Below are 14089 nucleotides of genomic sequence, written 5' to 3' on the forward strand. Positions count from 1 at the left end.
TCGTACAAAGACTAACTGTATTGTGAGGACGCACCAATAAATACAGGATGTTTTCAGTTTATTCGTATATAAGTTACATTTTAATGGGCAGAAGTAACACAATTTAACGAATATAATACATATTGCCGAAAAAAAGTAATAGAATAAAAATATAATCATTGACACAAGCGGAGAGAGATAAAGAGAGAGAATATACTTTATTGCACACCAAAACACAAATAACATTTAAAAAAACAGTCAACAAGCAGATATTTACTGGTGGTAGGACCTCTTGTGAGTCCGCCCGGGTAGGTACCACCACCCCGCCTATTTCTGTCCTGAAGCAGTAATGCGTTTCGGTTTGAAGGGTAGGGCAGCCGTTGTAACTATACTGACACCTTAGAACTCATATCTCACAGTGGGTGGTGCATTTACGTTGTAGATGTCTATAGGCTCCAGTAACCACTTAACATCAGATGGGCTGTGAGCTCGTCCACCTATCTAAGCAATAAATAAAAAGATATATTTATACAATAAGCGGTCTTATCGCTAAATGCGATCTCTTCCAGACAATCGATTTATTTACAGAAATCCTGAAAAGACAAAAGATACAGCAGGTATGTTGCGGTGTACTATTAATAATACATTAAGAAAAGATTATAGAGTTAAAATAAGTCTTCTAACGATATGTTTCCATAAAGCGACGTTGTAAACCTCTTAACATATCCATCGCAAGCTCCATCCCCGACCCAGACGACGGAGCACAGAACAGATTTCGGGTGCGACTTGCAACTTAACCCCCACAGAAACAACCCACTGAGATTCCCGCCGGATCTTGTCAGTGGGTCGCGATTTCGATCCGGTGGTAGATTCAGCAAACCACTTCTTTTGCTGCGACAGATATTAGCAATCTTTATACGGCTGAGCCCCGTGAGCGCGCTCATCGACCAAGGCGAAGCCAGGATACCCCCTTGAAACTCTACTTCAGATCAGAGAATCTTCTTAGGTCTGTTAGTTAGGATATATCACCACGAACTATTACTATGACATTCTATTTCCCCTGAATTTTATCAATTATCATAGATAATACACATAAATTAGTTATAGATAAACAACTCAAGCAAACAAAAAATATTTTTACGGGCGTCGGCCACTAGATGGCTTCACTTCAATTAGTTTCTCATTGCTCCTGTAGATGCCAGTAACATAGTAGGTACCCATCCTATATTTTATTTATAATGAAGGATGTTGTAAATTTTCAGAAACCACATATTGATAAAATTTAATTAATTCGTCTATAACAAATAAGAACTTGAACGAATTTTTTTCTGTGTTTAGTTATACAATAATTAAATGCCTTAACTTTAACAACATATAAGTTTAGGGGCATCCGCTACAAGATGTCGCTAGTTTCCATACAGAAAAAATATTTGTCGTAAAGCCTCGCAGTTTCCGGGCCCTGTCAATTATCATTAATTTAAAGAAAGCATTTTGGCTACCCTCAATAATATGTGTAGTATATATACATACCTCAAGTATATTACTAGGTACCTTAGCATGAAATATATTTCAGATTATCAAGTGTCCTTAATTAAAATAACTTTTATGATTCCCCATTATTTTACAGTTTCCGTGACCACGAAACCTATTATTAGGGGTTGAAGTATGAAATTGCCGATTTGTAATGCCGATGAAGTAATAATGGTGAAGGTCGATCCAATTCGATTCGAAGGCACCCATTTTTCATATTTTTTTTATTTTATTGATTTGACGCAAATGAGTCAATATTGTTGGTAAGGTAACGTTATGCCATACCCCTAATTCCTGAGTAGTTTGGCTCGGACCGGCTTTCACCATCTCTTTCAATTCATTGTTATTCACATGTGTGGGAGGTCTTCCAAGTGGTTCGTTCTTCAAATCAAAATTTTCATCACGAAAGCGTTTAAACCAAAATCGCACGGTGCGTTCATTAGCAGTCCTCTCTCTAAACACAACATTGATATTTCGAGCTGTTTCTGCAGCATCAGTTCCGCGTCGGAACTCGTGTTCAAACATTACTCGAATATACAAAGTACCGTAAAATGGGGCGATTAGGGACAAATTCCAACTTTATGAGCAATTTTAAGGTAGTTGTTGATGTATATAATGCTATATCAGGATCAAAATGATTGAGTCTTGGGGGCATCTTTGTTGTCCAATTTAAAAATAAGCAACTAGCATTCCAGTTTAGCAAAAAATGCAAAAATAGGTGTAATCCCTATTTACCCGAAAATTGCGGTTAATTGGGATGAAATGAGAAATTTGCTAGGGTTGGCACTACTTTTATTTTTATATATAGTTTTAATTAATTTATTTATTTAGTTGCACCAACAAAGTGATCATCAATAAAAAAAATTGAAAAACTGACAAAAGTACATGGCAGACATCACCTCAATTATAGGTGCAATCGACAGTGCTGATATTTCTATCTGGGTTAAGAGATTAGGTGTGTCGGTTATTCCATGGATTAATCAGATGAATACCCCCACTCTGAACAAATATTTAATATTTTATTAAGTATTACTTAGACATTTTTGTCCACCTTGAGATTTCATTGATCTTGTTACATGTCTCTGCAAAATCGACTTACTTATATTAAATTGCTTATCTATTTCAACTAAAGACTTATTCCCAATTTCGCTTCGAATAAACCAGATTTTTAACAACAAATTTAAAAAAATATTGTTATAACTACATAGACAACCCTACAAACCTGTATCTATTTATACTTAGGTCGTCTCCATTTCACGTATTCTCATCCCAATTGACCCCTTTTTCGTTGTTATTTGTACCTAAGACGTCCCTAATATCCCCAAAAACAACAGATTTTTACATGTATTTTTATTTAATCAAATACATTAAAACCAATAACAACTGAGACTTACCTTTAATATATATGCTGGTTCAAACACTAAATAACGTTTATAAATCATAGTCGTCTTCTATTATTATCAAATAAATAAAAGAGAGCAAAGTTTCTAGCACTAAAATAATTACCACCACAGGAAGTTAATTTGAAACGCGATTTTTTATAAGTTAGCAGCTATTATCATGCATATTCAGAGTTGTTTTGTGAACTATCAACATTCTACTATTAAACTACAAAAAATGGAAGATTTTGCAACGAATATAAAACTTATATTGAGCGTCGAAAGATTTTCCCGGTTTTTTCCCGATTCGCCTCTCAATCCCTAAACGCCCCATTTTACCGGTATCCATCTTTCTTATCTAAGCTGAATAAAAAAAAACAACTGAAAGTCGATAATCAAATGTTGCACATTTTTTAAAAGAAGAACCTCATAGGTACCCTTTGAAAAAAGTTTCACTCAAAAATCTCAAACTATGAAGGTTCTATGTCAATTCGAAGTACTTATTACAATAAAACGCAATTTCATACTTTAACCCCTACCTACTATTAATATTATTATTATTTAAATACCTCTAAAGAAAAGGCATAATATACTTTTGAAACATCCTTTATTCCGAGATCTAGTTTCAAAAGGTCAGAAACGATCGAATTAAAAATTAATAGCAATTAGTCGTATCACGTAAACGTGAAGCGATATAGAAATTACAAATCTTGTTGTATCAAATCGAATACCTAGACAATCATTAGTTCCTAAATTTTAAGAGATTCTGTAACTCAAAGAATTATCTCTAGTACAACTGTCAATTAGCTCGTGGCCTATAGGATAAGATGCCCGGCGTCTTCACATCTTCTCGGTAATGCGATATTGCCTAGGTTTCAAATCACGCCGGCAACAAACAATTTTTCTAATGAAATAAGGACTGACAGATGCTCACGAACGTTTTCGATAATGAAAGATAAACATCGTGTTATAGAAACCAAATCCCCATAATTTATAAAACAACGTAATTAATGATGTTCGAGCGTATTGTGGGCCCGCATAGGCATAGGTAGCCGTCAATGTCTTGCCGCTAAGCAAAACGAAGCCAAAATGAATTACAGTTGGAAAGGTAGGAATTTATTTTGTAACATCAATTTTGTTTTTCATTGATTTTCCAAACAAAATCACAAACAACAACAACACCGTAACGGTAACAAAACCGTAGGCCCATCTAATTCTATATATTATTTAAAACCGCACATAAACTTCGAAAAACAAAATTTTCCATGTTTCATTTATTTAAAGAAACTTTTCATGGCTTAATATCCAAGTATTGAGGTTAGGTCGTTACTGAAACTCATAGAAGTACAATTTTGTTATTAACGCTAGCGACTTATTATTTTATAAAATAATAAATAACAGACAACCAAATTTATATCATTCAACACAAAAGAGACATCAACACCATGATCAATGCCGATAGCTGCTCATTGTCAATTCGAATCAGCCAACTTGTCGCCGCATAACGTATAAGTAAAAACTATGTGAAACTCACGAATCTGGATTTTTCCATGATTCTCGATTTAATTTAAGGATACATATTACATTATGTAAAGTCTGTTCTTACAAATTATAAATCTCTGTTACCTATTTCTTATACTTTGTTACGTTATTTTCTCACATTCTATACCTGAAACTAATAACATAATTTCCGATTTTACATTCTACACTTTTACCGTTATCTTTCCAACAATCTAGTTGTTCCCATAAGAGATAACAATATTATAAAATAGCATCAATTTCGTAATGACAATAAAAATATTTCCGTTTCAGAGTTTTTCTGAAGGCTCAGAGACAACGAAGTCACTGCTCGTGATTGCAAATAAAAACAATTTGACAATTGCGGCCAACACTTATCTGTCATCCAATTATTATTTTTTATTTTGAACATTACTTATTATTGAACAATCAACATTTTATTTGGTAGGTGATAGGTACATAAAAATTACAATGCCTAAACTATATAACAGAATTTTCATAACCGTAGGGACAACACGATTTGACTTACTCTGCGAATACATGCTTTCACCAGCCGTAATTCATGCACTAAAGGAGATCGGCTGCAAAGAGGTTGTAATACAAATTGGCAATAGTGACGTAGATCCAGGAAATTTTACTAAAAACGAGATTAAGTTCACTTTGTACAGATTTAAGGACTCTATATTAGAAGATATAAAAAAAGCCGATTTAGTTATAAGTCACGCCGGAGCAGGAAGCTGTCTTGAAGTGTTAGAAGAAAAGAAACCTCTTTTAGTGGTTGTTAACGAGGATTTGATGGACAACCACCAACTAGAACTCGCAGAACAGCTCCAAATAGATGGACATTTATACTATTGTACTTGCGATACTCTGGTCAACACACTAAATGTTGTTGACTTTGAATTATTACGTCCCTTTCCCAAAGCAAATCCTATTTTGTTTGTCAGATATTTGGATGATATTTTCAGAGTATATAAAAATATAGACTGATTAGTAAAACATAGTGTTTCTTTTTAACACTACCAGAGGAGCATATTTGTAATGTTTAAAATGGGAATAATAAAAATCTAGGTTCACGAATCACGACACATACCAAATTATAAATTAATTTTATTGAAAAATACAGATTGTTACAAAACACTTTTTTGAACAGTTTCACTATTACAAAGTATTACATATTCAACAGATTTACAGAAAAATAAGGATAAGACATTTAATAAAAAAATTGTTTATTAATATTATAATTCATTTACACTAGTTTCTTAGCCTCAAAAAAGCTCTTGAGATGTCTCATCTGCCAGTAACCGATGATGACAAGGACACCTGTCTGTAGCAAACTCCACCAGAGCACTCGCTGGTTTGTGCTTTCTGATGTTTGTCGAAAACGCTCTTCTCTTTGCTGTAAATAATAATTACGTTAACAATAGTTACAAGAAATAATCAGTTGTTTTACAGCAAAATTTCAAGGAATAACTGGGAATATGGTTTCACTCATGATCTATTTGAAATAAAAAACATAAATCCCATCAAGTTGTCATCTCTTAAAAGAGCGATGTAACTATGTCAGGTTTCAGATCAGGCAAGCATGTACCAATTCTAATGAAGTGCATACTTAACACAACAATGACTTCTATGATGAAGGAATATTGTGTAACATAAACCAGAGCCACAAAAAAATTGTGTAATTTCTGGTAGGAGGGCATACTATTTGGACCTCTCTCTCTAGTTCTTTGGAGGTGCCTTAGTCCGACATATCCCAGTCTCCACCCCAGTCAGCCGGGTACCCGTAAACTGAGATTCTCCATCAATACAAAAAAGAGCATTCTATGAGCCAGGATGGGTAGATACAACCAGTCTGCTAATTCCTACCTTAAAGCACTTTTAGTTTCCAATGTATACGAAGAGCCCTTACACTATACATTTGAAAATGACCTCATACTTCAAAAAATTTTTTTTTTTATTGCCCTTGTAGGCAGACGAGCATACGACCCACCTGATGGTGAGTGGTTACCGTCGCCCATGGACTTCAGCAATGCCAGGGGCAGAACCGAGCCGCTGCCTACAAATTCAATGTCAAGTAAGCTTGTAAACATTTATTAAAAAAAAAAACAAGTTCAAATGATATTTTGGCTGACCATGATTGCTAGTTGCAATCTTTGTAAAATTGTTTTTCCCCATTGTTTCCAACCCTACGTATTTTTCTGACCTATAACAAATAACGTCAAGGAAACAATTCATAAACTTGGATACCAAATTAAAATCATAAACCTATAGAGGTAAGCATATTATCCATATTAGAATATATTGTATTTTAATTTGTTGTACGAACCCTCTGGTAAGCCTGCTCCTTTGTGATCTGGTGTACTTGATCCAGCAACTGTCTAATCCTGAGTTGAAGTTCGGTCAGTTTTTCCTTTTGTGCAACATTTGCATAGTCTACAGCATGCTCACCAACTTGAATGTCAAGATGAACCTGTGGCAAACGGTTATAGATTTTTATTATAATTTTTGAAGGCAAATTCACTCTACTCAAATTTTTTAGTTTTCTCCCTAAATTTTAGTTTTTCAAACTCATAAACTATAATAAGAGTAAAGATAGGCAGCGGTTTGGCTCTGCCCCTGGCATTGCTTAAATCCATGGGCGATGGTAACCACTCACCATCAGGTGGGCTGTATGCTCATCTGCCTACAAGGAGAATAAAAAAAAAGTTATATTATAATTCTCTTACAGACCATTGTTTTTTACCTTTTATTTTTACAACAATATACTAGTAGATTTTAGATTATAAGGAAGAAAGAAAGCTGCTTTGGACTGGGTTCTTCGTGATTAATTACTATGAATTTATAAGCATGATATGATTGAGTACATCCAATACTTTACAAAATCCATTAGAAAAATGAGCCACAAATAGTCCTGGCACAAATCAGAAAAAGTGAGAAAAAATTATTTTTGCATGCTTACATGTTTAATGATTGTAATTTCATTTATTAATTTTCAAAGTAAGCCATCAAATCTTACAAGTGTGAATGGTGAACACCTAAAATTAATGTCTTTATTTTTATTATTATGAGCAAATCAAATAAACCATAGATAATAACCGATACAGGTATTGTTTGCACAAGTGTGTTTTTATCAAACCCATGCATTTTTTTATACAGATTGTAAAATAAAATGTTAAGTATCATAAGAATGGCAATGAAAACCGTTAGAATCGACTTGTGTAAGCACTTTTTTTTTAATACTCACTCTTAACTGTGAACCACTGAACCATGAAGTGCTATTAGAGTACATGCATATTACATGTTCACCAGGAGTGCTGGATGTGAATGAGATCATTCCTTCCAACGAATAGACTCGAGACAACAGTATTCTATCATTCGGATCGCGGACTTCAACGTGCATGCCTATGCCCGGTGTTGTTTGCATGAATCCGCCAGATTTCGGATCGTATAACTCGACTTTGTAATTTACTGAAATATAGAACAACATAATGATAAAAATAAAGAAAGCGGTGTCAACATTCATTGTTAAGGAATTGTTATGGTTGAAATATCTACACTTATTATTGAACATAACGAAGCATTAACAGCTCTTACCTATAACTGTGGTATCGTCAGGTATTTCTTCTATAAAACATTTTCGTTCTCCTTCTGCTATGTGGAAGTACAAAGCTGAAGCACAGTCGGCAAGCAATGCTATCACTAATAGTGAAGATAATTTAATAAGCTCCATGTTTTCGGCCACATAAATGCGAGGAATGGAAATTAATAGCGACTGTGAAAAATTGACATTTCACACGTCACCGAAATTACACTCCGTTTTACGAGTTACAAAAAAAATGTGTTTCACAAAGATATTTATATTGTAATTATTTCGTTTAGAAAGAATCAAAATTAATTTGCTGCTTATCTATTATTAAAGCTAATTAAAAAAAAGAAAACAAAAGCTCTTGCTTTTGAAATTGAAGCTAGACATTAAAATTACGAAAATAATCCAAAAATTCAAATGACATCTGACAGCAAATGAAAACGTTAATGATGACGTTTTAATAGAAAACATAAAAAAAAATTTGTACATACTTAGGTACCTACATATGGAGAAGTCACGAAGTGATTGTTGAAATGTGTTTACGAAGATACTAAACGTGTTAAAACTGTTAAAGGTACATAATAAATTTAGTACGTAATAAAATGCAATACCTTCTATAGATTAGAGAGTTAAGATTTTTTCAGGATAGTTAATGTAACTCAAAATGGACCCATTCATCTTAGCTGCTATAATAAGTGGAATAGTCATCATCATACTATCTATAGCGTTCCTCCGTGTGTCACAAGTTAAACCTCAAGGTACGTATACTTGAATTATTTTCATTTGAAAACTTCACTCAAGTTGCAAATTAAATTTTTCTCGATATGTTCTTCAGCTGCTGCCAGACCAAGGGCTGTTGTCCAAAGGGATGGAGGACCCGGTCGAGTACAAGCTGTTAGGAATCAAAGGGCGCGGATGAGAGCGAATGGTAACTTGTCTTTAATTTAAAAAAAATCGCTTCACTACTGGCAAACACATTTCAATTGGCATAAAAATTAACAGCTGCTCGGCACCAAGCTGCCTTAGAAGAAGAACCAGAAATACAAGAAGAAGCTGATGAGGGTGCGCCTGATATTGACCAGAAAATTGACTTTGATGACAAAATGGGAGCTAAGGTGATCAATTAAATTACAAATATATAATAGATAGAAAAATTGGCAGATAAGAAGAAAAGGTAATGTGTTCATTTTCAAAATTTGAATTACTTAACCAGATACAGACAAAGATAGTACAACTTTCATCACTTTCATCATATTTAATGATAAGAATTCCAGGCCAAATCGAAGTCTAGCAGTCCAGTCAAGCCTGGACTTATGATGTTCCAAGTTATGAATTGTTTAATATATAGGCTTAGATTAGTATGAACAACCACATCTAATTTTGTATTATAATAATGATAAGTTTTGACCAATAAGAATTTTTTCATTACACTTTGTATGTCAATTATTAAATAACAAAAGCTTAGAAATTTTCATAACAGAAAAGAGCTAAAATGGAAGCGAAATTAGAAAAGAAGAAAGCCCGCGAAGCTGAGGAACACCTGAGGGAAATAAAAAAAAAGAAAGAGGAAGAACAAGAACAAGAACGCAAGAAGATTGAAGAGAAACAAGAGGTACATAAATAGGTTTTACTGGTAGTAGGACGTCTTGTGAGTCCACACGTAGGTAGGTACCACCACGCTGCCTATTTCTATAGTGAAGCAGTAGTATCATTTGGTTTGAAAGATAGGGCAGCGGTTGTACGGTACTGAGACCTTAGAACTCATATCTCAATGTGGGTGGCGGCATTTACGCTGTGGTTGTCTATGGGCTCCGGTAACCACTTAACACCAGGTCGGGCGTAAACTAAACAAAAAAATATGTTTTGCCCATAAACAATATAAACCACTGTTATCTATAGGCAATTTCGGATTGCTTCATCTTATGCAGAGATGACCTATCATCAGAAATTTCGACATTGGAAATGAACATTTTTAAACTGACCACAAAAGCTATAAGGGATTAATTGTTTTTCTTTTTTATTATTGCTTAGATGGGTAGACGAACTCACAGCCCACCTGGTGTTAAGTGGTTACCAGAGCCCATAAACATCTACAACGTAAATGCGCCACCCACCTTGAGATATAAATTTTAAGGTCTCAGTATCTCAGTTACAACGACTGCCCCACCCTTCAAGCCGAAATGCATTACTGCTTCACGGCAGAAATAGGCAGGGCAGTGGTACTTACCCGTGCGGACTCAGAAGAGGTCCTACCACCAGTAGAATCATTTTATTAAATCCGGTCATGCTTAGGAAGAAGAACGTAAACGTGAAGAAGCAGAAAAGAAAGCCGAGGATGAACGTAAGAAACGTGAACAAGAGGAATATGAAGCAATGAAGGCGGCGTTTAGTATTGAAGGAGAAGGCTTTGATGAGAATGAAGAAGAGGACCGGGAAAGTTTGTTGCGTGACTTCATTGGTTATATAAAGGTAATTTTAAAATACGGTGAACTGCACTACACACATACACATAGGGTGAATGCAATGATAAAATAACTCGTATGCAATCATAATTTTCATGCATCATGCTCTCTTCATTTTAGTACGAAAGTTCTACTTAAGTCATCTAAAATGAAAAAAACAACCAAGATTTTATCCGAAACTCGCTACAGATCCCAACTGTCGCCGGTCGTAGTACCTATTGATAATTAAATACAAAAAATTGCGATTGAAATTACAGTCAAAAATGCTTACAGGAAGTTTACAGTCCATCAAGATGTTCATTCAATTTTAGGAATTTTCTTGTATTAATCATATAATACAATTAGTATTTTAAGCTAGTAATAGGGGTCCGTGTACTTGAAATGAATTTTGAAATTCACATTTTATCATACTAAACATGGAAACATTTGTGGCCAACATTCATTCCAACTTGAGGTTGGGATAGCTGCATGTAATTGTAAATGAATTCATTACAATAATAATTGTGAATAGACTAGACAGACTAGACTAGAATAGAATAGACATAGACTCAAAGTGAACAGGAGCATTCACATTCATAGATAATAATCTATCTATGACTATACACTCTCATGAGATGCACATTGTAGTTGTCTATAGATACCGTTCAATTAAAACCTAACATGCCATAGCCTCGTTTACCCATTAAATGACCTAAGGTGTACCAAATACTATAGCGTATCTGTATATTCAATAAAATAGTTGACGCTCTTTTCAGACCCAGAAAGTAGTTTTACTGGAAGATTTAGCAGCTCATTTTAAGCTGAAAACTCAAGCCGCAATTGACAGGATCACAGAACTGCAAGCTTCAGGTGAACTAACTGGTGTCATTGACGACAGGGGAAAATTCATTTATATTTCACAAAGTGAACTAGAATCGATTGCAAAATTCATCAAACAAAGAGGACGGGTGTCCATTGCAGAATTAGCTGAATGCAGTAATGATTTGATCAACTTGGCCCCTGTCACTGTGCCTTAATTCAAATACCTGTAAATACTATTTGTGTAAAGAAATATAATTATTCTGAACTTGATTTATTTTTATTAAATAAAATATTACAATTTTAAATTTTTATTCCCTTATTTCAAAACCTAAAATGTCTGTTCCTTTTTCCATAAGGAACAGAGATGACTCCTTGATCCTCTCCAAAATCTCCATCAGCTTACTTCTGTTGAACACTTGATATAGAGCTCTATTTTCTGCAGCAATTAAGTTGCCCAATTTAATGGCTTCCTTGTGACTCTCAATATCCTCATTACTCTGTAAAATCTTTAGTAATAAAATCACAATTTCTGGCACACAAAGTCGTCTAAGGGTGTCCAACTGTTTTAATCTTTCTGTTTTCTCTTCCTGGTTGAAATTGTCTGATGATGTACTATCACTCTCATCTTGCAACCAACCTCCTGGAAACAGTAAAACATTGTATAGTAAGCTTTTGGTATGTCTTGATTGATGTGAAACTGCATTAATCCATATTGCTTTCTTCTTTTCAACTTGTGCACATTGCTGTTCATGATATACTTTATCAGAAAATGTTGCATCTGGTGGTAATGGCTGCACATCTTTAGGTTGTCCACTTATAAAATGTCTATACCAAGTTGCAAATCCCTCGAGAGCATCCAAGTATGCTTTTAAACACAAATGTTCTCTTAGTTCAGAGGTACTTGAATCAACTGTGTTTATAAAGTTAGAAAACATTTTGTTGAAGCTAGTCAGACATGCATTGGCAGCATCAGTGTTTCCAATGAATATAAATGTTCTGATCATTGCATTATTCAACCATAGTGCTTCTTCAAGCTGATTGTCAACTAAAGCCAACCATTCTAAAGAAGAAATAACTTTGGATATCAATGTTTTATCCTTTTCTATAACACTTGTCTGTGTGAAGTTCAATTCTACATTTCCATATCCTTGTTGTATATCTGCAATAGCTTTCTTAATAGCCACGCGAGCTGATGCACCAACATCGATTCCAGCATCCAACCCAGCTTTTACAACACCTTGCCTATAATCACTTTTGTGAATTTGGTCCATAAAGTTTGCATACAGAATGATTTGTTTTTCGGCTGGAACTGTAGAAGTGTAATATGCTATAAGCTCTGGGGACTCCACAGATCCATCAACCAATCTAATGGTAAGTAATGTCACATACTTTTCCAAGACTTGGTCACCAACATCATGCTGAGGATCTTTACCCATTTGTCTCAATACTAATATGAGATGTGCTAAAAATCGAATAAACCTCTCATTAGCATTTTCTAGCCATTCTAATGAATTTAACATTATTGTTCTTACTTGACCAAGCATTAAATAACGCTGACACAACTGATAGTTCGATTCACGTTTTCCATCCATCAGAGACTTTACTGCACTAAATACTTGCTGTAAAGATATTTCATCTGTTTGAAATTCAGCTTGTAATAGGTCCAGCACATCTGAAGGTGTAGTGTTAGCATCAACAGTTAAATGATGTTCATGGAGAAACTTGTCAACTCTAACTTCTATTTGTATTTTCAAATGAGCCCATAGAATGTCTTCCCAGCTACCTTGACAAGCTAGAAGTGCACTAGGCAGGTGGCCACTCAAAATACCAATTGTCGCTCTGTAGTAGATATTTTCAGATGCACAATTAGCAATTCCTAGGGCACACCATTTCCAAAGGTCTCTTGAAGGATTCCCTTGAATTTCTAATGGATCAGTTGGATCATCTTTGGGCAAATAATGTAATAATTTCCAACCTTGTAGTACTGCTCCTCGCCATGCTTGACCAGCACTTATGCATAATGAGACTGCTTCTTGAAATTTACCACAACGGACTTCAGTAAATATGCGTTTACATAAATCGCTGTCATCTTTCATATCATCAGAGTGTATAGATTTATTTTGTCTTCTTGGTGCATCTGGATCCATACATGTGACTAGAGACTTGTTTTTTTCTTTGTTGAATAGACTATTTCCAATCAGCAGTTCATGTAAAGTGTTGCCCCAGTGTATGTTATTTCCAATGACAGGTGCTGAAGTTTTTGTCGCTTCCTCTTGATAAGCAGCAGTTGCTTCCAACCAGTCTACCAGAAGCTGCAACAGTCTCAGTTCAGAATCACTTCTAAATAGAGCATTCACTAAGCTCTGCTGTGATAGTGTTGCTTCAGTAACTAAATTTTCCAAAGACTCTGGATGTTCTGAGATTGAATCTGCGTACAGGCAATGTATTAGTTTCCATGTGTTGGCTTCCTCTGCCAACCAGTAGTTGTGGACGTTATATCTGTTCCATGGCTCGATTAACTCTAACGAATCACAACATACCTGAGCTAACCTTGCTAATGTATCTAAAACACTGCTAGGTCTACTGCTTTGTATTATCTCGAAGAATTCTTCGCTCAAATGATCTCCCGTGCTACTGGGATTCGCCAATATGGAAGATTCATCAAGTACATGCCGTAAACTCGAATCATTTAAGTTTTTAAAAATAGAAGTATCGTTCAAAATAGGCGAAACATTTAACGTCTCTTCTCTCTGTAGTAAATGTCGGCTTCTCTTATTTCTTAAAGGAGTATACTGTGTTGAATGTAGTTGCAAAGTATTATCCATTTTTAA

General features: G+C 34.8%; 3 protein-coding genes across 4 annotated transcripts; 1 reads left to right on the forward strand and 2 right to left on the reverse strand.

Moving 5' to 3' along the window:
- Nucleotides 1–5501: 5501 nt before the first annotated feature.
- Nucleotides 5502–8151, reverse strand: LOC733126 (transmembrane emp24 protein transport domain containing 9). The gene is given in 4 exon segments (NM_001047073.1): nucleotides 5502–5805; nucleotides 6736–6879; nucleotides 7654–7877; nucleotides 8004–8151. Coding segments are annotated over 4 exon segments (654 nt in total). The 5' UTR covers nucleotides 8140–8151; the 3' UTR covers nucleotides 5502–5655.
- A 320-nt stretch (nucleotides 8152–8471) lies between these two features.
- On the forward strand, nucleotides 8472–11563 carry LOC100271899 (DDRGK superfamily protein). Of its 2 annotated transcripts, XM_012689792.4 has the most exons (7): nucleotides 8541–8569; nucleotides 8640–8753; nucleotides 8831–8923; nucleotides 8998–9110; nucleotides 9476–9607; nucleotides 10288–10464; nucleotides 11213–11563. In XM_012689792.4, the coding sequence occupies exons 2-7, from the start codon at nucleotides 8660–8662 to the stop codon at nucleotides 11471–11473; spliced, it is 870 nt and encodes a 289-aa protein (XP_012545246.1). In that variant the 5' UTR covers nucleotides 8541–8569; nucleotides 8640–8659; the 3' UTR covers nucleotides 11474–11563.
- On the reverse strand, nucleotides 11514–14083 carry LOC101743073 (nuclear pore complex protein Nup107). The gene has a single exon (XM_004925434.4). It carries the CDS (start codon nucleotides 14081–14083, stop codon nucleotides 11567–11569), a length of 2517 nt encoding a protein of 838 aa, XP_004925491.1. The 3' UTR covers nucleotides 11514–11566.
- Nucleotides 14084–14089: the final 6 nt, after the last annotated feature.

This window comes from Bombyx mori, chromosome 23, assembly GCF_030269925.1.
Source record: "Bombyx mori chromosome 23, ASM3026992v2".
Taxonomy (NCBI): Eukaryota; Metazoa; Arthropoda; class Insecta; order Lepidoptera; family Bombycidae; genus Bombyx; species Bombyx mori.